We start from the raw sequence: 26,986 nt of genomic DNA, 5'->3' as shown, positions 1-26,986 counted from the left end.
CCTCCTCCTCTCCATGGCAACCCCTGTTAGCCTTTAATAAGCTCATTTACATCAACAATCTCCAAGGATGCATTTGACGTCTTCATTGTACTTCGATACCCACCAAATAGGACAGTGCTTCCCCGGCAAACCCATTTAACAATCCATGACCGCGAACGGAAAACACACATTTAAGCACACAGACACGTGTACAAACAAACATACACCCACATGTATTGGGAGCAGCTGCGGTGCCACTGGCAACAGGATGATGCACATTGTCATTACTTTGAATTAACGCTGCTCGGCCAATAAGAGAGCGGCCTCTGTGGAACACACCAATAGCATTGTGTCATTGTGTCCACCACTTGACTCCAGTGTCTCCATGAGCGCAGTGTATCATGACAACGAGCTCATGCCCCCACTTCCTCATGTTCACACCTCAGTGTCTCTGCAAATAGATTGACGAACAAACCAATCAGAAGTGACTTGGATATTGCATTTCACCATGACTGCGATGTACTTTCAGTAACGCTACAGCAAAACAGAGGAGCAGTTGTTCCGCTTTGTTCTTATCCTTGTTGCTTTTAGATCTCCAGCTGAGTGTGAACGCTGACGAGGGAAAGCGCTCAGAGGTTTACAGCAGGTGGGATGATTAGGTTTTTATGAAGCTGTAAACAGGTAGAGCTCTGTTACTGGGGCTCAATATCAAATGCAGACATGCACACAGACTTCACATACATTTATTACTTTGGAAGCAGGGAATGCCGGGACGGAGTATAAAAGCAACTGTGTAATCAAACAAGCCCCTCGATATTTTTTTTTCCCAAGCCCAAGTGAGGATGAAAGAAAAGCAATTTGATGAAGACATCAGTGATTCAGTGTTGATATGACTGACAGTTGGTTAATTAAATTGTCACCAGGCAGCAATTTCTTCAAACGCAGCTCTGCTTTGGGTAGACTGTGCATGTGTATCCATGTTGTTGGAGGATCTGTCAACCCCTACCCATGTAGTCTGTTGTGAAGGCTGTTGCGCTTTGTCATTTACTTATAAATATGTACATACGTAATGGATTCTCGACACTTAGCTTAAGATATTATTGCCTGAGTGTGGATTAAGACAAAGGATCTGGAGCACTGCAGCCCGTATGTTCTCACATATATATTTAATATTGTATATTTCCCATGTGACTGAAACCTAATACTGTCTCAAAACAAGGAGGATGGTGCCACTTAGGAATACAGCATAGGATGTATAAGAATAGATTCTTGTTCTTTCTTATTTCCAGTCTTATTTAAATGGATTCAGATTGTTTCTCTGACTGAGAATACTTTCCTTTATCCATGTCTCTTTCCAGTTTAACAAATGGTAAACCAAGTGTTGCCAATTGCAGACCAATTACAGTCCCAAGATATTCAATTAATCGTTATGTTACTGTAGGCTTGCAGAGAATAGTAACTGTCTTTGTTTACATAAGGTTATATAGGCCGTGACCTCAAAGCAGTGATACTTCTGGATCATGAAAGATCAGCTAAATAAAAAGCTGGCATTCAGGCACCCCTTTAAAATGTTATCAGCCCATTAAATGGCTGTTATCAGTATGATGCTTCAACCAGGCCAAAGTGCACCTACTAGTTGGCCAGAAAGTGCATATCCCATGTTGTGACCAGAGTTGGGTAGTACTTTGATTACTTTTTGCATTAACGAGTAATCTAACGCATTAGTTTGCTGTTTGAGTAATCAAATACTTGAGTACATTTTCATACAAGACATCAGTTACTTCCGTTACTTTTAGAACACTGGTCCTTCAGCTCCGAAACAGCAACAGCTGTCGTTTGGTTCTAATAACGGAGATAACGTTAAACCTATCAGTCTGAAAGAAGCCACAGAGCTTGTGGCTCGCTACGTGGTCGGAGAAATGCTGCCGTTGTCTAAATAGGTGGAGTAGGACTCGCTGGCAGACATATTTCAGACTCAGGACTTGCATTATGCCTGGTACACGCTACACGCTGGTACTCACCAATTATCCCCGGTCATCTTTCACGGCGTGTGTGATGTCATCGGGTTATTCTTGTCCTATTTTTATTCCTTTCACTATTATTTGACTCACTGTGTCTGTTCATGTGCCAGCCGACATGTTGTTGTAGTCACCTAAAAGCGTCAGCAGATGGCAGGAGCTACATTTGAAGCACCATATGTAAACTGTCAAGTTACTGTATCTTCCACAGGAAGTGCTGACAAATGTTTCAGAATAAAAGCCTATTTAGAAAATGGAGGGATTCTCTCAACCGAGGTTATAAGGGGCTTTTAATTTGAAATAAGTGTTCAGTTTGAAATGACGGTGCGATATGTTAACTTTACAAAGACAACAGAGCGGATAAAAAGTAAATATATAAACACACAGAGGGATTAATAAATAACGGACCGTCTATAATGTAGTTCAGTTTTATTAAAGCTCACTTTTTGTTGAACCTCAAACCTGCCTGCTGCTCTGCATTTGGGTCCTTCCTGAACTGATTCTTGACACTATGTGGTTAGATTTAGGAAAAGGTAATAGTTTGATGTGATGTAATGTAACGTGGCAAACTTACATATGCCAGTTAAAATAAGTCAGTGTTGACTTTTGGTTTATAGCGGACACAAACTTGGCCTCCTGGGTGAAAGTCCTGCGTTTGTTTGACCCATCAACCCACCCCAACCTCCATCCTATGTGGACTTTGTTCACCTGAATTCCTCCTTTGCCCCCTGTGATATTTACTATGGCCAATAGAGACTGCTGCCTAAAGCTAAAAGTAAATGTAGGAGGTAGAGTAGGGACATACTACCTCCAATCTGTGCTCCCAAAGACAACTAATAACAGCCAGTTAAAGGCCTGATAACATTCAAAGCAAGTACTAGTACAGTTATTCAATTTCTTGAAGAGAATTAGGTAAGATAGATACTCTAATATTTGTACAGTAAATACAAAGCTAACATCGGCAGCCTGTTAGCTTAGCTTCACACAAAGATTGGGAATAAGAGGAGACAGCTAACCAGGCTTTGTCCACAAGTAACAAAATCCATCTAGTTCACAGTTTTGTGCTAATACACTGGTTTTTGTCACCTTTGAGCAGAGAAGGAATAACTGTTTCCCTTTTTTTCCAGTCTTTATGCTAAGCTAACTAGCTTCTGGTGATAACTTCATATTTACCAAACAGACAATCTAATACCAGATGTGAACAACGTTTCAAGCGATTTCACTGTGCAGAACGCAGCAAACTGAGTAGACTGTAAATATGGAGCTGACTTTTAAATTGCTCACATTGAATTCCCTCAATCTCTTTCCACTGAAACAGCGTAGGTAATCAAAGGAGGCTAGTGGCGAGTTGAGGCGACAAAATCCGAAATGTGAACTTTGTACACAAATGCGGTTTATCTTTTAAAACTATATCAATGCTGAATTGATGAGAATACTGTTGACATATGACACCTTTTATTTTGTGTTTCTAGAGTTATGTGTTTTTGCAGACATATAAGGAAATGTCATATTTCCTAAAGCAAGACTGGCGTAATGTTTCTGACCAGAAGCAGAATGTCAAATAATCTTAAATGGAATCTAGTTGTACTAAAATACCCAGCCAACATTTGTACGTGGGGCCCATGTGGATAGTAAATGGGCCCATTACAGTTGCTACCCAGGTAGCCCTAGCATAACCGATACATACCCACTTGGGTAAACCCACCGATGTCTGCAATTGGCGTGGGGTCAATATGAATCCTGTGGACAATCCCATATGGGGACGATTTTTCAGCCCATTTTGTACCCACATGGGCCCTACATACAAATGTTGGCTGGGTAGTGACGCTGCAAGATCCCAAATTTTTGTCAAATCTTATAGTCTGTGACTAAAACTCGCATTGTCTTTAGATGTGTCATACGTCAGTCTTTTAAAAGCCTTTCCAAAGTATTTTAAAGTTCTGTATGGTAGGCATCACACTCAGCAAGAAACCCAATAAACCCAAAATGTTGAACTGCTCTTTAGAAGTTACCTATTTTACAAAAATCTATCAACAAAGCTGCTTCTCACACAAAGGAACTGTATTTCAAAAGAAGAAAAATTAAATGCATTCAGAATTAAGAGGGTAGTGGGTTTGTGGTAATGAAAGAGGTGACAGGGGTCACTGAAAAAGTAGAATGAATCAGATAAAAGAATGATGAGAATAGAGGAGTTCAGCCTATAAAGAGATGAGAGGAGAGAGCGCATGAAGCAGAGGAGAGAAGGACGGAGTGACTGAGGTGGAAGTTGGGGCCTGCTGGCTAATTAGTGCCCCCGCATGGTTTCTCAGTTGTCGCGCTTTAATTACAGACTTGTGGAGCATGGTGGGAATGGCAAAGTGACCCCCCACCCCTCACCCCCAACTAAACAAAACCCTCCTCTCAAACGCACACTTCCACTGTCCCCCCCAATGCCTCGTCATTCACGCCAACCCACTACGAGCTGGGATGTTTACTGTAAATATGTACCTGCTAATTGGATTATTTCTCATCCTCAGAGTTGGTTTTATTTACTCCGGTCACACATAAGCAACAGCCTCTGATGCATCGCCGATTCTGATGCAAATTAGGCGCACTCAGTGCCACCCCGGCATCGCAAAAATCCATGTGGGAAAACAAACACTGCAGAAAAAAAAAGTGAAACAGCTGTTGAGAATTGCATAAATGAGGGTAGTGCTGACCTCACTGTAAAGCCGCCTCATTGGACACACTCCTCCCTGCTCCTTATGTCATGCAGGCCTGCTGCAAGAAGTGGTGACGCCTGTTGAGCAGGGCGACACTACAACACATTTATTACAGTGCTCTGAGAAGAAAAGAAGTGCTGAACAGCTGCTATGTGTGTTACAGCAATGTGTTGTTGCTGAGAGAAAGACATGTTGTCACTGCAATCTGTTTAGACTGTTTTTACCCAGTAGCTGTGATACACACAGAGTCGTCCTCGTCAATAACCTAGTGTGTTTCTCATTATGACCGGAGGTGTGCATATGTGTGTGTGTGTGTGTGTGTGTGTGTGTGTAGGGGGGGTTGTCTTCCTTCCTTGTCTTCTCCTCTATACTTATGAGTCTCCATGACAACAGAGCCACCGTCCAGCAGCTTGTATTTTTAAGCAGAGGCACAGAGGTGAAACTATTAGCACCGAGGAGAGGGATACGATAGGCTGGCCTTTGTTTGTGCAAATGATGTAGGCTATTGAGAAAGAAGTCTCATTGCACAGAGCCCCAACCTCATCAACATCAATTCAGTCTCTACCCGCCATTAATCCACTTTCATTATTTACTTCAAAGCACTGATGGGAAATTATGCTTGACATAATCGTTGCCTGGCATTTGAAATTTATTTTTTCACTTCTCCGGGGGCGTGGAGGATATATACTGCACACTGAGTCTGTCCACATCACAGACAGGCGCCCAGCCAAGCATGACGCTCAGTAAATTTAAAGTGTCATAACACACCGGGATGTGCTTCACATGTGTCTGAAGCGTCCGTCTTCACCACAGGACGAGGCCCAGAGATGGTTTAATCATTGATGACAGCTGAAGCTCTCGCTATATGTGGGCTCTGATGACATTAAGTCTGGAAAATTGGAACGAGGACAAGCCGTTCCACAGGAATATTGAGAAGCACCTGATCTGACACTCAAACATTTTATTTTACAAAGGCAAAAAAAAGAGCTGTACGATACGGGAAAAATCAAATATCGCGATATTTTTCACAATACCTCGATATCAATATTGTGACAGTATCGTTGGGCTATTATTGCTCTCACAAACTATTTAAACAATGAGATTTTTGATAAATAATCATCAGTAAGATGGATATAATGACTAAGTGGGTAAAGACAAATAATAGAACAGCCTAGTAAGATAAGACAATTACATCACTTTACTGTGATGAAGCATTTAAAACTAGAAGATGACACTTACGCTGTTATGATATCCAGAAGATGATATCTACACTCATTTGCCAATATTAATTTAATATCTATATAATCTAGTGTCCAAGCAAAATATTATTTTCTTTCCCTAGGACAAGGTGTTTAATATTCAGCTCCAACATAGGCTATTTAAAATACCTCCTAATGACTCACTTAAGGTCTTGGGGTTATTAAAAACTCACACTGTATCCACACAAAAGATCACATAGTCAAAAGAACATGCATAAAATAAAAAGTGTCTGCTCCCTTTGGTTGTGAGAAGGTGTTGTAGCTGCAATACGTCTCCAGAAATCACAAATTCATAAACTGTGTGTCACGTTTCACAGCAGCTCCGCTATACCTGCAGCTGGAACACAATGTGCTGTGTTTGGGGTGGACGCCCCCTCCTGTGTATATATCCCTCTGTATCTCTGAAGTGCCTGTCTGTATATGTGGCTGAAGTCCGTCTTAATTCTGCTGTTCCCTTATGATAAAATGTTTTAGTTTGAAATAAGAGACCATGATTGGCATGAACACTCCATATTTTGACAAGGTAAATAAATAATATAATAGGCTATATATGTGTATATATATATATATATATATATATATATAATTGCCAGTAATGCATTTGATAGCTCGTTTTGTCGGTTACTTTTTAAAACAAATCTTAAGATATTTATTTTTACTGTCCTTTTTGTCTAAATCTGTTCCTATCAGTCTCTGCGTCATGGCATGAACAAATCCAGTCACATCGACTCACTCATTGATAGCTGAGGCGAGAAGTCAAAGGGGTGGCCGGAAGCAAGATTGGTCAATGAATGAGCGTCTGTCTGCCTCTGAAGTAAGACGTCACTGTCAGCGCACTTCCTTTTCAAACACCAAATGCGTAAAATGTTCCAAAAACACTTTTCTCATCGCTAAAAATACAAAATAAGAAATGTTTGCCACAAGTTCTATAACCAAACTATTTTTTTCCTATTTTGTTTGGACATGACGTGAACTCCGTGTCATCTATTTTTAAATCACCGGGCATGTTTCCATAGCAATTTCAGGGGATGTTGCCAAGCAACAGCATCAGATACAATGAAGACATGAATGAAAGTAGACTAACCGCGCGCACATTTCCTGGCACATTTCCTTAAAAAGTGAATGGGCTCAGACGCGCCGGCTTGGCAACGCGTTCTGCTGCAGACTATAAGACAGCCGTGTTTATTGTGTGGGCCTATGCTTCAACACCGCGATGTAACAGTTGGCAGACAGCTTGGGTTGAGCGTTTAGCGGGACACCGGCCGCTTGGTTCTTGGTAATCTGCTACTTCAGCGGTGATAAAATTCGTAGGTGTGCGTGTCGACGCTTTGTCCATCCGACTTATAACCTCTAAAAGTTTTCCCACCTTAAAAACAATTTTCCTGGTTTGTACCCATCTTCTGACTGTCACATTTGGCGTGCGTAAAAGGAGCGCGTCCCTTTGCGCGCACTGAGAAATAAGAGTCCTCCTCGGAAAAAAAGGAGAGAATTCAAACTATTTGTTGTATGAAAACAACAGTATGGTCTATGTTACAATACCACACAGAGCCCTGCTCATGTTCACGGCACACACAGACACCCAAAGTGAGAGCAGACTTGGAGCAGGCTTACCTTCAATACAGCAGATTCTCCACAGCCCGGAGTGAGTGAGATCTCCCTTCTTGGTTTTGGGCTGCGGCTGGGTCTCGTCTGTGGTGGTATTGGTGCTGTTGCAGATGTACGCGCGCGAATAGAGCCAGTAGTCCGTGCCGATGGCGATGGTCATCAGGCTGAAGGCAGCGAAAGCCCCCACGGTGGCCAGCAGCGTTTGAACCCCGCGGTCACACCAACCCATGGCGCTTCATACTAGTCCACACTCTCACCGGTCCAACATGCGCTCACCGGAGCGCGTCAGGGCGCGGGTGCTTCGCTCATAATTGTTTAGGTGCGTCCACTCTCTCCGCTCCAAGTGTAGCCCAGAGAAAAAGAGGAAGAAGTGGGATTATTGTCTGAAACGGTCACCTGATGCTCAAACCTAACTGGTCGCAGCTGTGGATATAAGAAGACACCAGTTGTGCCCACTCCAGGAGCTCCACACAGGTTTGAAGCGCGCAGGACAGCACGAACGAAACATCGTGTACCAATTCAGACCACTTCAAACCTCCTCACCACTTCACTCTTCTGTTTCCCCCCTTTATCTTTGCCTAAAAACACTTTTCTCTGTTCCTACACAGACTGCGCCTCTGTTAAAATTGCCAAAGCGGACTACGTCAATGGCTCTTAAGTGAGACCCCACCCTCACCAAATCTAACCAATGAAGGTGCTGTTGAATAAGGAAGGGAAAAAACTCTCAGTGGCATTACAATTTACAATCAGATGCATTTAAAACGTGTGGGATCTTTGGGGAAATATTCATTAGCCAAACAATCTGTCTCTCAGCTGAGACATTTGGACACTCCGCTGAATTCACAAGCTATGAATATTACCAAACTCTCAGTCAGCTGTCACAAGGGTGAGGGTGGGGGTGGGGGAGAGGAATAATGAGAGGTTTTGACACAGCGGTCCTGCTCTGTGGTGCACTAACGCCAAACAACCAATCCCCCACGGAACAGAGCATTAAAAAAAGCAATTAGGTGCTTGGTGAGTGCGTGTTAACCAAGCACACTGTAAATCACTCAGGTCCATCGGATTCCCTAAGACTGTCACAGAAGAGTGCACTGAGAGTGGATAGATAGATAGATAGATAGATAGATAGATAGATAGATAGATAGATCACACCACATGCTTGGTGAGGAATCCATAAAACATGTAAATCAATTCCTCATCCCTCAGACACACTCACACAAACGCTTCCCTGACTTTGATCACGCAGCTGACAAATTGGTTTATTAAACATGCAAAATAAAAACGCCATTCATGCTCATGTGAACACCAGATTAAAGACATGCTTAATGCCTCTCTGAGCCAGATGGAAGCTTTTCAAACTAGGAAACACGATGGCTTCCACTGGCAAGCTGCCTCTGGCTTGATAGAAAACAATCTCTTGATGGCACTGCCAGCCTGGTTTCTGTAGAAATCTGGCAAATTCCACCCTGCAGTCCATCATATAATAAAGGCTGGCTGTTTATTGTTTGTCAAATTAGTGTGAAAGTGTCACATTTATATAAAGAGCAGCTTTCAACAAACCAAACCACCTGAGGATATGAGTTACCCTAATGATATACTAATACAATAACTAATACATGCTGCAACTGCCAGAACAAATGTTGGTATTGTACCTTGGATACAATATATTTGTACATTATCATGTGGTAGAGATGTTGAAACTTAACATTTCAACACGCTGCAGTTAACATGTTAGGTTTAGGCACAAAAAACACTTAGTTGTGGTTAGAAAAACTTCATCTTTTGGCTTAAAATATCTGGTAGGAGTGGCTAAAAAGCCGCTGGAAACCATTTTCTGTGGCACTGTCCCGGCTGGAAATGCAGTGATGTCTTGGTATAAAACAAACACTGTGGCACTATACTCGCTGGAAATGCAGCGGTCTTGGCAAAGGAACAACTGCATTTTGTGACATATCCCTGCAGAAACACAGCAATGTCTCATAAAAAACAACACAGTGATGTCTCGGTATAAAACAGACACTCTTTCTGTCACTGTTCCCGCTGGAAATGCAGCAGTCTTTGTGGCACTATCCTGGCTGTAAATACAGCGATGCCTTAATTAAAAAACAAACGCTTTTTGTGGCACTATCCTGGCTGTAATGCAACCGTGTTTGTTGGCTAAGAAGCCACTGGAAGATGCACCAATGACTCACTAAAACACAACCAGTTTGATTTTGAACAGTAGTCTGCCATGCCATCCACCGTCCCTCCCGCCTCCTGAAGATAGTCAGCTCATATACTATGTCAATTAAGAGTCGTTGATATGATGCATATGAAACAAACACATCTAATGTAGCTGTGGTTTGTTAAATTATACAGTGCCAACATTTGCCTTTGCCAACTGGGCTGAGCAAAGTAGTCTGAGAGAGATATGAGGTTAGGACAATGTCTGGTTGTGTGTGGAGCTGTTTCTACTTCTAGGCTTCTATTTCTCAGTGGATCTGTCTCTCTTGCTTTAATTCCTGCGGGTAAGTCGGTGCCTTTTTAGAGCCAAGTCCTCACATGCTGCCAGATGAATGAAAGAACACCGTCAGGGTGTCAGTTGTAATCTTTAAAGATCCCCTACAGACATACAATAAATATGACAATGCTCTACATGTAATAATATTTTGTGTTTGATATGGTCAGTGGTGGAGGAGGTATTCAGAACCCCTACTTAAAGGTCCAGTGTGTATGATGTAGGAGCATCTGGTGGTATTCAATATCCATAACTATGTTTTCATTAGTGTATAATCACCTGAAAATACGAAATACCTTAGAATGAGTCGTGAACACCAACATATGGAGCTGGTCCTCTTCCACGGAGTCCGCCATGTTGTTTCTACAGTAGCCCAGAATGGACAAATCAAACACTGGCTCTAGACAGGGCCATGCGTGTTTTTGCATCAGCCACCGTAGTTCTCCTGTGGGCAGTAAAAGTCCTGCATTAAAATGATAATTTAGTAAAAGTATGTAAGTATAATCAAGAAAATGTACTTAAAGTATTAAAAGCTAAAAAAGAAAGGCCCTGTGACTGCTATAATATTATAAATTAGATTATTGATACTCATGCATTCATGCAAAAACAGGGTTGAACTGTCATTTTTAACAATTAATTCATGTTTAATTACGTTATGGATTAATCTGCTGATTATTTTGTACATTTGTCTGCTGTTTGGTTTGTAAAAATACTGAAATCAGTGAAAAATGCTGTCACAGTGACCCGGAGTCTAACATGACACCTTCGCAATGTTTGTTTTGTCCAATCCAAACCTCAACATTGCTACTAGCAGCAAATCTTCACACTTATGAAGCTGGAACATGAAAAATTACTTCAACCATCAAATCATTTCCAATTAATTTTCTGTCATTCAGCTAACTAATTAATGGATGAATCATTTCAGCTGTACTTGGAGAGACTGTTGGGTCGTTTACTTTATAACAAAACAACATTTTCTAAACTCTTCAAATGTTTTGTGTGTAAAAATCTTAATTTGTAAAGAAACTAAAGCTGTCAGATAAATGTAATGGAGTAAAAAGTAATAATGCCTTTTGAGAGTGGAAGTGGTACAAAAAGAAAAGACTTAAGAAAAGTACAAGTGCCTCAAATTTGTACTTAGATACAGCACTTGATTAAATGTACTTAGTTACATTCAACCACTGGATACAGTTTTTCCACAACATAGTTATCTTGTTAATGATTCTCCAAGTACATTAACTCCTTCTCCCTCCTTGAAAATATAGAATCTATTTGCAATCATTACCCATTTCAAAGGTTTAACTACGAGGCCCAAGATGTCTGCTGCTTCACTGTGAAGTCCATTGTCAGTTAATGTGTAGTGGAGGCTTCAGTTTTCCACTTCAACAATAAGTGACGTAGCCTTTTGGACCACAACTCACTTCCACACCAGTTCTAATGCCAGCTGTGAATCTCAAGCGACCGAGTGAAGTAGCAATTAGAGGAACAGATTTTTGGAAGAGGACTAAATGCTATGAAAATATTTCAACAGTTTGAGAAGGTGTTCTGTCAGGTGCTATGTTTTCATTCACTGAAAAAATAAGCATATAAAACCAGCCAAAAACAATATTATTATAATAAAGTATTTAGCCTTTTTAATGCATTTGAATTATCCATCTGTGATATATAATGATAAGTAACGGTAACTTGAGACCTCTGTCTGTGTTTCTTTCTTATTATCTTGTTCTCTTTGTATAAGCGCAGCTATTTTCTGTCATTGTTGCTCAGCTGTTCGTTTCATCAGAATCAGCTTTATTAGTCCATGTGTACACATGCAAGGAATTTCACCTTGTTTTTTTGTCATTGCTTTCAATGTACCTAGAAAGAAATAGACATAACAACTAAGAACATGGATGACAAAGCTAAAAATATAAAGGTAATGAATAGACAGGACTTTTATGAACACAAATATGTAAAAATAAGTGTATGAACTCATGAGTGGATTACTGAATGGGCCTACTGGCACAGGCCCAGGGGCCAAAAGTGTCAGGTGGCCCCCTCACCTTCAACTACAAAATGTCACTTGAAGAGACAACATGGGAGAGACTCAAAACTAACACAAAAAGGCACAAACAACTATGAAGAGGTGCAAAAACAGCTGCAAAAAGACTAAAAGAGACCCACAAAGTGGCGAGACACAAAACTGTGACGAGACACAAAATGATTGCAAAGTGACCATAAAGAAGCACAAACAACTACAAAGAGGCACAAAAAAGACCCACAAAGACTATAAAAATTAGAAAAACAACCGTAAAGACTCAAAACCACAAAGAAGCAGAAACAATCACAAAGAGGTGCAAAACAGATGCAAAAAGACAGAGACTCACAAAGACTGTTAGAATTAGAAAAACAACCGTGAAGAGACACAAAATGACTGCAAAAAAATGCAAAACATCTATAAATAGACTCAACATGACTAGAGACACAAAATGACTATGAAAAGACTTGAAATTACTGCAGAGACACAAAATGACCACAAAAAGGCACAAACAATTACAAAGAGGTGCAAAACAGCTACAAAGACACACAAAGAGACGATGAAGGGGGAAAACCAACTGTGAACAGACACAAAATGACTACAAAGAGACACAAAATGACAACACAGAGCTGCAAAACAGCAGCAGAGAGACACAGAGACTCACAAAGACTGCCAAAATTAGAACATAACCGTGAAGAGACTCAAGATGACTGCAAAGAGATGCAAAACAGCTGCAAAGGGACTAAAAATATGAACAGAATGACTACAAAGAAACTCAAAATTACTACAAAGAGGCACAAACGACTACAAAGACGTGCAAAACAGCTGGACAGAGACACAAAGACACTCAAAAGACTATAAAAAGGGGAATACCAGCCTTGAACTGACACAAAATGACTACAGACAGATGCAAAACAGCTAAAAGAGACTAAAAATCACTACAAAGAGTAAATAATACAGATATTGCAAATAAAAATAACAATTATGGTCAGTATGTGTATGTATACATGTCTATATTTACAGGGTTATAGAGGATTTATATTGACAGTGACAGTCAATGGTGATATCTAGCTGAAAACCTATATATTCCTAATAAATTAAAACCTGTATCAATTAAAACACTGTGATATTGTTACTTCCGCAGCCCTGAAGGTGGCGCCAAGTCGCAGCATCACTGGAGAAAAAGGAAATGCTGGTGGTAAAAGTACTACCATGGCTGTGAGTAAAGATCACAAGGAGAGGTCTGGGGCGTCACAGTGTGGGCACCCGTGTGTGAAAGACGCATGCGCAATGCTCCACTGTGCCTATTCGCGTATAGGGTTTTGCTCACTCGCAATGCGCATGCGCACAAATAAATACTGATGATGGTGTCTACTCCTTGTTGCTGTTCTGGGCAACATCTGAACAAAGGCCTGCCCCTTTTCATGAGGATTTCTCTGCCGCCATCGTTACTTTACGTGTAATCACGATTACTAAATCGGATTACGATACTTTTATTATATTTCGAGACGTCGATAACAGCGGAGATAATGTCCGAAATGGATGTTGATCACCATGAAAGCAGCGGCGAGACCAAATCGGCCATGCATACTTGGCGTTATCGCCACCATTTCACGTACAAGGCAGATCAAGGAAAAAATATCATCGTCCAGTGTAATCTATGTCTGCCGAGGGTCAATCTGCTCTCCACGTCGAAAACCTCCACATCAAACCTAAAGAAGCATTTAGACGTAAGTTGCACAAAGTAATATCCCTGCGGTGACTTCCAGTACACGTCAGATTAATGTTTGAAAGAGTCAATGAATGAATAGCTACCCTCGTGATTAATAACGTTACATTCTAGCTGCATGTTGATTACCAACTCGTGGCGCTGGAGGCTCTTTTTGTTCAACTTTGCAGGAAAAAACAATTTCACAAGTGTTATGTAGAGTTTTGTCATTGCACGTGAAGTTTATAAACTAGTGGAAACTCAGATCACACAAATGGCACACCTCCAGCAACTAACGTGAAGCCTTGATGGCGTTTTGTGTTGCAGAGAACACACTTGGGCTGTGAAGCCAGGCCTGATGTCAAGAGGGGGAGGAAGAAAGAAGAGCACAACGGTGAGGAGAGCAGGCACTGCCAGCTGAAGAAGCTCAAAGCGGAAATCATCTCCAAATGCATGACCCAAGCAAAGATCGAAGAGCTGATATTCAACTTCATCGTGGAAGACTGCCAGTCGTTTTATGTGCTGGAGCAGCCCGGCTTCAGGAAGTTGATCGCAGGCTTGACTGAAGGGCTAAAGTCCATGGACAGGGTGACCTTGTTTACAAAGGTGGACCAGGGTTTTTCCAGGATGCGGGAGGAGCTGATGGCAAAGCTCAACAGCATCCAGTACGTGTGCACCACGGCTGACATCTGGACGGCCAACAACAGGAGCTTCTTCGGGATGACCTGTCACTGGATCGATAAGCATTCTCTGGAGAGGAAGTCTGCGGCCCTGGGGTTCGCACGGCTGCAGGGCAGAATCACACACGACACCATCGCCGGACGGATACACGACATCCACGTGGCGTACAATATCGAGAGTAAAGTTCAGACCACAGTCACTGATAACGGCAGCCCGTTCATCAGCGTGTTCAAAGAGTTTGCGGTGGACAGCCAGGAAAGCGACGACGACATCGGGTTCTACGAGAACGTGAGCGCTGTCCTGGAGGGCGAGCCGGAGCAGGACATGCTCCTGTTTCTGCCCACCGTGCAGCGCTGTGCATCACACACCCTGGAGCTGATTGTCACTGAGGACTTCTGGCAGGCCGTGTCACAGGGGCCCATGTGCCAGCTGCATTACAGCACACTGGCCAAGGTGTACGCCATCTGGAGCAAATGCCACCACCTCCAGGTTGGTATGAGCGCAGCAGAGGAGATAGGAAAGATGGCGCTGGTCGTGCCTGCTGTCATACGCTGGAATGTGGAGTACTGTGCGATACAGAAGATCGTCTCACTCACAGAGCGGGAGCTGACGGAGCTGTGCGCCCGCCTGGAGGTCCCACGCTTGCAACCGGAGGAGATGGCCTTCTTGAAAGAATATGTGACTGTGTTCCACCCGCTCGCTTTTGCACTTGAACTTTTCCAAGCAGAGCAGAAGTGCTACCTGGGTCTGGTCATCCCAACCGTACTCAGCCTGAAGAATAAGTTAAATGAGCAGAAAGACGTGGCAAATTACTTCGGCGATGTCATCACCGCCGTTGTAGCGGCTATTGACGTGCGGTTCCAGGAGCTGTTTGCCAGCACAGAAGCGAAGATTGCGACAGCGACGACTCCTCAGTTCCGTTTGTGGTGGATGGCTGCCTCTGACAGGGAGGAGATGTGCTCCCTGCTGGCGACAGAGGCGTCCCAGATGGATCCCTGTAGCGTAACGGAGGCAAACACAAGCCGGAATCTGTCAACCATTGAATCCGAAGATGACTTCTTCAGCTACGGGTCTGTGAAGCCCACCATTCAGATCCAGCAACGGGGGGTGATGGAGGAGGTCCGCAAGTACCTCGAAGGGACGGGGAAGAGCCTCGAGTGCCTTCAGGACTTCCCCAGAATGAAGCAGCTTTTCCTCAAATACAACACCACCCTGCCGTCCACCGCCCCCGTCCAGCGTCTCTTCAGCCAGAAAGGCAACCTGGTCACCTCACAGAGAAACTTTCTGACCGATGACTACTTCGAGCGCATTCAGCTTTTGAGATACAACAGTAATGTGTGCACTTTGGTCACCGAGTGAACGCATCGCCGGCGACCCCCTTTTTCTCGCAGCCTTTTAATTGATGCAGAATCAAACCACATTGTGCTAAAATCATCACAGGAAAAAAAAAAACCCTGAGTGAGATCTCATTTCAGACAATTTAGCTCCGGATGTGTTTTCTAATATCCTTCCCTTATCTGTTTTGATAGGCGTAGCGTATATGGTCTCCCCTGAATGGCCTGATGAAAATATCAAATTGACAATCTTGGACATTGACATTCAAGGACTGAGTATACAAAAGCATCCTTCTATATGTGCTATTGTTGTGATTTGAAGTAGCCACAGGGTTAAACTTAAGTGATTTTGTCTTTCAGTTAAGTTTGTTTTTTCTACAGGTGCTCAATGAGAACACATATCCTGTCTGTATGTTTTATATCATATATAAAGAGACAAGGAAAGAGCCTCTTTTTTTTTTTGGTCTGTGTCTTATTTGCATGACAACAAAAGCGATAGGATTAGGGACGGGGTTGGGATTGGCTGCCTCATTTTCATGCAGCCCTAAAGTGCATCAACAGATACTGATTAATGTTTCAAAGAAGCCCAGGAGTGTTTGTATGTGAGGGGAAACACAGAGCACACAAACAGCAAAAATTTCAGCGCTGCACAGTCCCGAGTGTATTCCTTGCCATGCGCCCAGATGTCATTTAAGAGCTTTCGTCTTGTCAGACAGCTGCCTGGAGACCAACAGGAGGCTGTCAGAGCATACAAACATACACTTGCACACGGGCTGTGTGTGGACCAGAGCTGTCTAAAACATGACACTTCTGAGGATGCAGAACCAACCTCAAGAGAGTGTGAGACGCCATGGGATTTGCTTTTTCTTCTTTTCAACATCATTGCATGTATGAAGCAATATTTTCTAGTTATCTGTCTTTCTTTGACTTTGCCTGCAGAAGCCACAAAGATTCAAGCAGAGATATGAAACTCTCCAGCAGTGGACCGCTGTGAAACTGCCCTCGCTGCTCCACAGTCGACTCCACTCCAGAGAGACAGGGCATTGGGATTCTACACAACAACACATCAGCTGATAAGGAGAAAAAGCAGCTTGAACAACTGGTTGCAGAGAAAGGACACAGTAAATGTGTGTAGCTGTGTAGTCAAAACGGAGTGGTGAATAGAGATAACTGAAAAAAAAGGGAACTGGTGTGGGACAAAAAATCTGCGATTATTATTTTAGACATTCTCAAAAATAAGGGACTAAGTTCCAGATGAAGAAAATCACTTTTAAAGTTAGAATTACATTCAGATTGTGGATACAAACATTTTACAGCTTTTGAAATAATCTGGTTAATTCATGTTTTTTCTTCAATATTTTAAAGCTTTCAAACATGTAAGGAAAATGCATCTTGTTACTAGTTTTTAAGTACTAAGATGCTGAGTGAAGAAAGGGGTCAGGAGGATCCCTCAGTATCTGTCGTCCAGTTTCCCTGTTCCATGGTTATATATGAAATATAGTCAGACAAATACAGGACTTTTTTTTTGCCACAGTGATACTGATTTTTGAGAGTAACTAATCCAATAATGACATACTGGCTGATACTAGTTTCTTAACACAACCCATAACATCAGGAAACATTTTTGAAAGGGATATTTCTTGTGCTGCTTTCAAACCATTGAACTCTGAGCAAACTGGTGCAATTTCTTTCAGAAACAAGGGGAAAAAGGCAATGAGCAACTTAGCAAAAATGTTACACAAATTGCAATAAAATAAATACATTTAGAAAATTATTTTTAAAAAGATAGTGAAGGAAAGCCAAGGAAAAACTATAATGATGATTATTACATATTTAAATTTATTTTACATGTTTGTTTGTTTTTAAACTAATTTTCTTGTTTTTAATTTAATATTTTTACTAACTTCTTGCCAATAGTTGTGGGTCATTTCTTTTTTTTCATTGCTCATTTCCTCCTTGTAATGTTTTTGAAATAACCCAAGCCAATCTGCTCAGGTTTCAAAGGGTTAAATCTGAGGTATGTAGGATCAAAAGTGAATTAAAGATTATTAAAGAAAATTAAAGAATCCTGAACATTGTACAATACTTGAACTTACTCTTACTAACACGATGTTTCAGTCCTCAGACCTTCATCTGGCAAAATCCATACAAACATGTCCATGCAAAAAGCACCATACATATAAAGGCTTTAAGGCTTTACCAAAGAATACAGTGCCAGTCTAAGGATGCCAGCGACATATTAAGGTAAATGAGCTTCTCAAATGCAAAACTGAGCTCTTACAATTGTTACCATACATAATAAATTTGCTAATAATACAGAAAAACAGTTCACGTTACACAACAGGGACATTAGAAAAGAACATTTCTTATGGATCCATCTTTAAATTGCCTTCAGTGCCGTCTCTGTGAAAACACAAATTGAGAAATATGGGAGTAATATGTAAAAGAATACTCTTATCTAATGTCCTTAGAGGGCTCCACGGTATAAGGTGTTATAGCAGATGATCACCATTACCATTGTGAGAATTCAATGTGTTTTTTGTTGTTGAAGTGTTGGAGGAGCTCATTGACTTGTATGCAAATCAGGAGGTGTTTCTGGCAGCCTGATTGTCAGGTGTTTTCCCAGGTGAAAGCCTGTAGCCTTTAAATGCACAGTGCCATTTGTATGGTTTTATTTGTCTGTAGGGACTTTGCTTGATGAAGTTCTGAGAAACAAAACATAGTGCTGATAAATTGAGCTCAAGAGACGATGTGCAGGACTATAGTTTTCTTTTCATGATAAGTTCTCTTTGCATTTGTTGCAACCAAGAAATGTACTTGGCAGGCAAATGTGTCGATACCAGTATGTCTGCAATGAGCTAATACTTGCTGATGTATCCTCCTGGCTGCTTTATTGGTCGGGCTCCTAATATTAAAGCTTGGTTTCAAATTGCAAGCTTAACATCCAACATATTCAGTCATTAAAACTCAATTCAAGATTTAGTGATCGGCCCAACCCTAAGTGTGTGCTTGCTCTTATGTCTGTACTGCGTTAACGTGCTTATTGGCTGTAGTCTTCCAAAGCTCCAGAGACAAACAAGCCGGGTGGAGTAGAGACTTTCCAAAGAACCACCTGTCAAGTGTTTCCCTACCTTCTTGTACAGTGGGATGAGTTGCAGCAGGTGAAGGAAGTTACTGAACAAAAACATCTCCAATTCCTAAATGACAGTCCTGCCACCTGTTGGACACAGAGGTGCACTTCAGTGGATGCTACATGTTAGGTTACTTGAGGAAACTGGTTTTTAAAGTGAACAAACAGTGGAATAAAACAAAGCCCAGGCCCTGATTCAAAGTTTGATCCAAAGTGGAAATTTTAATGGTTTCAGTAAAACAAATGGTGCAAAGTATTACTTGTGAAAACAACTTGTAATACTGGACACCACCACATTAAACCACACATTTAGAACAGGATCATGTTAGGCACAAAGTGGGTGGAAGGTGTACAGTGTGTTTCTTCTGTCAGTACCTTTGATTGAATCCATCACCAACCCCTTGTCTTTACAGTCCTCTCATGCTTCCTCCCTTTCATAAAATAGCTTTAGAATATACAAAAGCAGCATGGCAGAAACAGATACCCTTAAGTTACTTCAACTGTCAACCATTTTGCTTCTACTGAGTCTCTGTCAGTTCTGTGATATATTACAGTAAGGAGGGAAGCATCAGAGGGGGATCCAGACATGGCTGGGGTATTTTAATATTCTAATGCCCTTCTCTCACTTTGCTTGGGTTAGACACCCTACAGGTGGCTGGTCCCGGGACAGCGCCAGTCACTGCAGAAATAGCTTGACAGGGTTGAAGTGGCCCAGGTTCTCACAGGACTTGATCCAGCGCTGGACGTTAGAGGGTGTAGAGGAGGCGGAGCCACTTTGCAGCACGCAGCAATAGCAGGCGATGTCGGCCAGGGAGAACTCGGGCCCTGCCAGCCAGGGGTTCCGGCCCAGAGCGGAGTTCAGGGCGCGTAGGACGGCAGCTCGCTCCTTGGCGCTGCCCTCTGCCAGCTGGAAGAAAGCTGTGTCCACCCAGCTGTCCACCAGTGTGGCGACGGCAGGGTCACTGGGGTAGGGAGACAGCAGCTTGAAGAGGAAGCGCGCCACGTTGGCCTCACCTTCGATGGGACACATGTTCTGGACGCTGAACTTCATCTGCAGTTTGGGGACTGTGGATTGGTCAAAGGATAAACATGTTTCAGAGTACACAAGGGCACAAGCTTTTACCACACCTAGATCATGTCAATATGTCAAGTATCACATGGTAACATGGATGCAAAGTGTGTAATGGTTAGAAGTAGTATTCCTAAAACACAATGATGCTTAAAAGATGCAGGATCTTCCTTAAAAACAAGCCTGTATTTTTTCTGTGTCTGGGATGTTTATGGGCGTGTACCCCCACAGGGCTCAGGTGAGGCTGGGGCTTTATAAAAAGATACCAACTAGGTGCCAGACCGTAGGCAACAGGAACAGTGCCAACAAAAAAAAAAAACCTACACAAATAAAGTGAGGCAAAACGCCAAATGAGAGTGAATCTGGGGTTGGCTTTTACTTCCCCTTTCGCAGTAACCACCAATCCTGCATAGTAAACCTTAACATTTGTGCATGAGTTCATGAAATTTAAAAAGCTATCTACACTGGTCATGAACTGTACATGATATATTCAACCATTAAAAAGCCCAAAAGATAACTTTTAAAAATAATTTGTCACATCAAAAAGTTGCAAAGCTTTGCTCTTGATAATAAAACTGCGGACATGATCAAAAAAAAAAAAAAAAAAAAAGCTGCACCTCTTAATGCTCAGTAAAACAACTGAGTCCCCACTCAAATGGCTTCATGTTTGATGACAGTGGTTAGTTTGCTGTAATTAATTTGGCTGGGTGAAAGGTTGTAATTAGTTTCATAATCTAACCACCTACACACTTTCAAGAGAAATGACATCCAAATTAAACAGCACAGTTGTGGAGGATCTTGATAGCCAAATGGTTTCAGTGCATGCCATGTAACTGCAACCTCCTTAGTTCAATTCTTGGGACCTTTCTTGAATGTCATACCTGCTTCTTTCTGCCCATTTCAAGTCTGCCTCTACACTGCCATCTGAAGCCAAAAAACAATAACAGCAGAGCTGCTGTGTATCAGGACCTCATGGCACCACAATATAACACTGGTGGAGGTATTTTAGGGATATAATGTCCTTCCTGTTTTGATTTACTACCAGCGTTGTGTATGTGCTTGTTGCACAGTATTGCAAGAATGTCTTTGTTGCACTTTCTAAAGCAGTCTTCCTCCGATCCTTGTCTTATGTCCATCCCTTAAAACAGCGACAAATGGGTGCCGTGGGGCCTGCCAACCATTTTTAAGTTCATAATGAAAATAAATTGATTTACACTAAGAAAAATTTGTAGATTAAAATGTGCCAGAGTGTAATAAAAAGCATCACAGTAGAGCTTGTTCATCAAAGTACTAGGGGTGGCTAGCCAGGACCCCTCGACAAAGGCGCAAGCTAAGCCCTGAATGTCCTCAAATCCTAGTTAAACCCTTGGTACACCTAACCTGTGCGGGTCTGACTATAACTGGATTTGCCCTGTTTATTCATTTTTTTTTTGATACTTATTATTAAAGTTTGTTAACAGGCCCCTGCTCTCCTATCATTTTGCAAAAGTGGCCCCAGGGCAAAGTACATTGATTATCCCCACTCTAACACATTCTGCTTCTCTCACCATCTTTCCATATGAGGGTGAAGCCCAGCTGGAACATCTGGCGAGCATAGCTGTCTGCGTGACGTGGACCGAGGCAGGACAGGAGCTGTGGCGGCACACTGGTGACCGAGGAGTGGACATGGACGGTGGAGAGCACCCGATAGCGCTGACACAACACACTGTGGAGCACCAGCAGGGTCAGGGGTGGCTGTGCCGGGTTGGCGTTGATGACGATGTCACGGAGAGCACCAAGGTCCTTGTGACATAAACAAGATAATGGAGGTAAGTAGGTACAGCATGCAAAAAGAATAAAGTATAACAATATTTGTTTACTCTAACAAGGCCAAAACAGACTGCAGGTAGTAATCAGTCCACACCCTAGACTGTGCTTTGAGATAAATTCCAACATGAGCAGGTTGTGCAGGTTAGTGTGGTATTTACAACTTCTAATGACAGTTAAGATGGGCGTGATCGGGAAAACATCAATAGACTAGTAGAGAAAAATACAGTCAAAGTATATCAAGTGCATGAAACATACTGCATACTGTCAGTGCAGGGTCCATGAAAGATAAATATCATTGATAAACACTGTGTCCAGTTATGCTAATAACTGGATGCAAAGCTCACCAGCATTGTTCCCAGTTTCTCACCTTGCCCAGTAGTGTGTCCAGGTCTGTGATGCCTTTAAAGGTCGTGGAGCTGGGGCTTTGGGAGGAGAGGCTGCTGCTGACTGTCAGGTCCAGATCGGCATCTGGGGTGGTCACTGTCTTGGCCAGGCCCTCCACAGCAGCTTTCAGCTCGTACAGTTTTCTCATTATCTCATCCTGCCGGGCCTCCAGAGCTTTGACTGCTGGGTCCACCTCGCCATTCTGGAGAGAAAGAAAGGATTGTTCAATTTGGTTGAAACCACGAATGGGAATTTGACGGTGTGACCAGTTTTACAACCTGGGCGTAAGCTACATAGCTGCAAATGCACAGAAAACAGAGACACTATTGAGAACACATTTTACATATCCCCAGTCTGGAGATAAACAACACACACACACATAAAGAAGACAACTAATGAAGAGATTTTGAAGACTAGATCTTAATTATATAAGGTTTCAGTTTTGTACCATCAAATTAGGTAATACAATAAAACTTCCATTAATAGCCTAGGGTATTATTTGCTTAAATCACTGAAATCAGCAGGCCTATATTTGGGACAGGCCTTTAATTTCTTTCACACAAAACTGTTGCTTAGCAAAGACTGGGAAATACAATCAAATTATTTGTTTAAACCATGGCAACCAGACCAGGCGTCTAATTGAGACAGGCATTTATTTGTCAAAATGTGTAGCCACACCAAGCTAGTAAAAGGGACTGGACATTTAATTGGGAAGAGGCTTTGGATTTAAGTATATAAGGTATATAAGGTATACTGGTGATTTATACCACAATGTCTACACTATAAAATACACTACAGCTTTGGAGGAAGCATTTAGATACTCAAGGAAAAGGAGCAACATCACACTGTAATAATACTCTATTACAAGTAAAGTTCCACTGATAATATCACTCACAATATTATATATGTTGTAGTCTATAATAACGCATTACGTATGATTTATCACTCTAAAATAAAGTGGAGCGTGAGTATAAAGTGGGAAAGTACAATTAAAACTGTATTTAACTTACACTGCAGCAGTGCACAGCTGGAGCAATGTGTACAGTCATACCATCATGATATGCAGATTTAGGGTTATTAATGTAAATGTAAACAAAAACAACAAAGGTTGGATACAAACTACTTTACTGTTTTCATCCGTTTCTATTGTTTGGTCGTGTTTAAAGGACTATGGAACAGAGGAGACGTTTTGTTAATTGTTGCATCAGCCAGAATGAAGATTCCCCTGACATGCTAACTTAGCTAGCTAGCTTGGCTGAAGGCAGCTAATGCTAACACACCGCGCGAGACACGCACGTTATCATTACTTAAGAGACAAAACGCAGCGCGGACAACTACGAGAGCAAAACACAAGCTGTACAAGCTAACCAGAAGCTTAAAATTCAACCTTAGCGAAGTGAAATCAGTTAACAGTTACCTGAAGCGCGTGCTCAGAGGTGCAGCTGTTCCCCTGCTGCGCGTGGACATTTGGTAACTTGTACATGCAGGTTGGTAAATCGGTCGCTATGTGACCCCCACAGATGGGCTTTACCTGGTACATGGGCATGGTGGAGGACACTTAGTGCTCTGTCACACACAAACGATTAAAAACAAAAATTCCCGGACACAGACGTCTTCAGGGGGATGTGCGGTGTTGACAGGCAGCAGCAGCGGCCGACCCGACGCTCCCGGTCACACAGGAAAGAGGCCGCAGCTACGTCACATCCGGTGAAAGTAAAAAGTGGCGGTGTGTAGTTTTTCATTACTGTCTAATAGTTTAATCAACTTTGTTTTTATATTTGATTATTATTTTAATATCACACATGTGGTGTTTATTTTTGTTTTCAAAATTAAATCTTTATTAACAATCCAACAAATAGACACACATACGTTATTAATATGAAACCACACGAGAGCCAGGAGAAATCTTTAAATTAAAAATATTAAACAATAAGCGTTCTTATTCTTTGAGTCAAAATGGTCTTAACGAACTGTTTAGTTTCGTTTTTAAATACTAAAAATAAAGGTTTAGAATGGCTGAATTTGGATTTATGAATATGACACTTTGCTGGAATAATCATCAAATCGATTATATACTTCATTTTTTTTAAAAATTGTGTTATTATTATTGTTAGTACCAAACAGTACATTTTCCCTATAAAGAGAAAATTCAGAGTCAGTGTTATCAACATACCGATACATCTTTCAAGAAATGGGTAGTGTATGAACACTGCCAAAAACAGATGCAGCATTTCTTTCTTTCTGCATATCACAAAATGAACAGTTAACACATATGTCCATCCTTAATCTGAAAAGATAATGGCTTGCGGGCCATCACAGTTCTCCCTGCACGTATCATCCCCTGTGCACTAGAGGACGCCACAGTATAATGCCTGTAAACCGAGCGCAGCAGGAGGTCAACAGTCAAGAGGAGTTGGTCGCACAGGTATGAACTTTATCGTAACTAAACTTACACACGCTGATTAAGTAATGTAAAGTAAGGGTTAATGCGTGATGTGGTGAAATAATCTGATTTGTATACAGTACTAAAAAGCAGTCGCTGCTTTTGTTTTAAGACGTAGTCTGTGTTGTCTTTGGTGGTGATCAGTTCCCTATCTCCTCTCCTGCCAATGGCGATTTTATTCATACAGCAGGTAAACAGGTGCAGCATCCAAAATAAAGTATTATAGTATTTGCCTGCTCTAACTAGGCCACTGCAGCCTGCACAAACAGGCTGTAATGAGTCCACACCCTGACATGTGCTTCAAGGCAATTCCAATCCAGTTACAAGAAACAGAGGCAATACGTTTTAATCTTACAGTAAATTGTCATTGCTTTTTAAGGGGATGTTTTTCCCCATCTTACCACTATTTGTGCTTCTGTTTTGCCTTCAGACCATAGTTTAATCCAAGATAACTTTTCTTTAACACAAGAGAAAGCGTCTTGTTAAACAGGTTTTACATCAGGACCACATACCTGATACGCTTTTGAGTAAACCCCACCACTAAAAGGGGTTTAATTTGTGTTCAACTTTAAATATTTTAAGACTTACAAGATGGTCCATAGCAAAAATAGAAAATAGGACATACAAGATATACAAGAAAAAATCCACCACAATTCATCATTCAGTTAAAAAAAGATACATATGTAGTTTAGAAAGAAGTATGACCTTCTTACAAATTTTATCCCATTTTTTTTCAGTGTGTTGAATTATAATCAACTTTCCAGTTGCAGTTTTAGCAAGCTCTTACTAAGCTGCTTTATGTTAGTGCCACCCATGGTACCATTTCATATCTATAGCCTACCATAAGTACATGATTGCAAGTTTTTACTAATATTTAAAACAATACATTTGGTGGCTTTTTCAAAAAGAATGGCTCTTGTGATATGGTTAATCCATAAATAATGGTATAATCACCACATTTGTTAGAATAATTAAAATTCAGAAGGGGCTCTATGTGAGATTCAGAGCGTGTAAATTGTGTGCACACAGTTCTCAACATGGATGTGGCTGAACTGGCAGCTAGCTGCAAACAGTGCAAACTCCATTAACAGCGCTAAAAAACAGCGGCAACAGTGCTGACAGAGGGTGATTGCTATGCTCCTGCAGCCATGCCATCCTGACATCAAGGATAGGTGCCATAAGAGTGCAGTGCAAAGTGACAGCAAGTGACATACTCACATGCACATGGAGCCACACTGGCTACTAAGGATAGACCGATACATCGGCCGGCCGATATATCGGGCCGATATTTGAGTTTTTTACTTGTATCGGCATCGGCCGATACGCACGTGGGTTCGCGGATTTATTTTTCCCTGGCATGATTTACAGACAGGCATCCACGGGCAGCTCTGTGTTGCCGGAAGACCCTGCAGCGCACACGCAGCGAATCCTACTGTGTACCGTAGTTGTTGTTTTATTTATGCTTCAGCTTAAATATGTTTATTTTATAAAGACATTACTGGAAGATTTAAGAGCACTGAACTCTTTTTTTTATTTGAATGTATAATAATAATAATAATAATAATAATAATATTCTACCTGTTCTACCTCAACTTTCCATCTTGTTTTAGTATTTTTACTGTTCAATAAATGTTTCTTATTTTAAACTTGAGACCTGTAATATTTGTTATCATTGTGTCATTTTTTTGATGGAAATTGAGGGAGCAAAAGCAGTATCGGCCCCAAATATTGGCTCAAGAAAATCGGCAGTCCATAATCGGTCATTGGCTAAGGGTGATGGAAAAAAATCGGTATTGACATCGGCCCTAAAAAGTCCATATCGGTCTATCCCTACTGGCTACCACAACATACCACAGAGAAATTTGGATTACAACACTCAAAGAGGTAGCGTGACTTCAATCTCTGGTCAGGATGCCATTACGTTTACATAGCAAATCGTGGTTTGCTGTTATATTAATGCTCTGAATGTCGCATATAGAACCTTTAAGTCGGTAATAAAATTGTCAGATATGTATGTGTATATTAATGTGCAATTGTGTGTGCTTTAGTATTTTGGCTTGAGGGAAAGATAAGGAGGAATATAAGTGAAAGATAACATGGAATTTGTTTCACAGAGACATTTCCATATCCATCATCATGGCAGTTAGAATGCAGTGGAGTCGTGCACCTTGTGACTCATGCAGTCTGTCTGCTTTTTGTTTTCTTGTGTCTCACCCAGTGACTGTAAGGTAGACTCAGGGTATTTCAGACATTTTCTGTGGTATGTTCGCTTTGCTGCATTACTACGTGCTCATAAAAGCTTGCTTGGTCACCTCGTCTCTGGGGGTGGGTCTTATGAGTGGGTCTTACTT

At 41.6% G+C, this 26,986-nt stretch overlaps 3 protein-coding genes across 4 annotated transcripts in view; 1 reads left to right on the top strand and 2 right to left on the bottom strand.

The window, feature by feature from the left end:
* Positions 1-18,988, bottom strand: part of cacng4b (calcium channel, voltage-dependent, gamma subunit 4b) — a 35,403-nt gene extending 16,415 nt beyond the window's left edge. The window contains exons 1-2 of the mRNA XM_049560630.1: positions 18,932-18,988; positions 7,570-10,505 (exon numbers count right to left, since the gene is read on the bottom strand). Coding sequence (XP_049416587.1) covers positions 7,570-7,792 — 223 coding nt within the window. The 5' untranslated portion in view covers positions 7,793-10,505; positions 18,932-18,988. The remainder of the gene's footprint in view (positions 1-7,569; positions 10,506-18,931) is intronic.
* On the top strand, positions 13,436-16,627 carry zgc:161969 (uncharacterized protein LOC569044 homolog). The gene is made up of 2 exons (XM_049560628.1): positions 13,436-13,807; positions 14,113-16,627. The coding sequence occupies exons 1-2, from the start codon at positions 13,607-13,609 to the stop codon at positions 15,823-15,825; spliced, it is 1,914 nt and encodes a 637-aa protein (XP_049416585.1). The 5' UTR covers positions 13,436-13,606; the 3' UTR covers positions 15,826-16,627.
* A 137-nt stretch (positions 18,989-19,125) lies between the features above and the next one.
* On the bottom strand, positions 19,126-23,880 carry aimp2 (aminoacyl tRNA synthetase complex interacting multifunctional protein 2). Of its 2 annotated transcripts, none has more exons than XM_049560631.1 (4): positions 23,610-23,880; positions 22,176-22,394; positions 21,547-21,781; positions 19,126-19,995 (listed from the first exon to the last, which is right to left on the bottom strand). In XM_049560631.1, exons 1-4 carry the CDS (start codon positions 23,736-23,738, stop codon positions 19,607-19,609), a joined length of 972 nt encoding a protein of 323 aa, XP_049416588.1. In that variant the 5' UTR covers positions 23,739-23,880; the 3' UTR covers positions 19,126-19,606. The 2 variants fall into 2 exon arrangements, with proteins under 2 accessions (XP_049416588.1, XP_049416589.1); XM_049560632.1 differs by having other exon boundaries at positions 23,724-23,880.
* Between the last annotated feature and the right edge of the window lie 3,106 nt (positions 23,881-26,986).

Source organism: Epinephelus fuscoguttatus, linkage group LG19 (assembly GCF_011397635.1).
Source record: "Epinephelus fuscoguttatus linkage group LG19, E.fuscoguttatus.final_Chr_v1".
In the NCBI taxonomy this organism is placed as follows: Eukaryota; Metazoa; Chordata; class Actinopteri; order Perciformes; family Serranidae; genus Epinephelus; species Epinephelus fuscoguttatus.
The sequence above is the reverse complement of the archived record's forward strand: the minus strand, read 5'-3'. Positions and strand labels throughout refer to the sequence as shown.

Bases quoted from the DNA above. Each gene is read 5' to 3' on its own strand.
- zgc:161969 (XM_049560628.1), top strand. From the start codon at position 13,607: ATGTCCGAAATGGATGTTGATCACCATGAAAGCAGCGGCGAGACCAAA. The intron at 13,808-14,112 runs GTAAGTTGCACA...TTTGTGTTGCAG, and splicing joins ACCTAAAGAAGCATTTAGAC to AGAACACACTTGGGCTGTGA.
- aimp2 (XM_049560631.1), bottom strand. From the start codon at position 23,738: ATGCCCATGTACCAGGTAAAGCCCATCTGTGGGGGTCACATAGCGACC. The intron at 21,782-22,175 runs GTGAGAAACTGG...TTATGTCACAAG, and splicing joins TGGACACACTACTGGGCAAG to GACCTTGGTGCTCTCCGTGA. The intron at 19,996-21,546 runs GTGAGAGAAGCA...ACCAATCCACAG, and splicing joins CACCCTCATATGGAAAGATG to TCCCCAAACTGCAGATGAAG.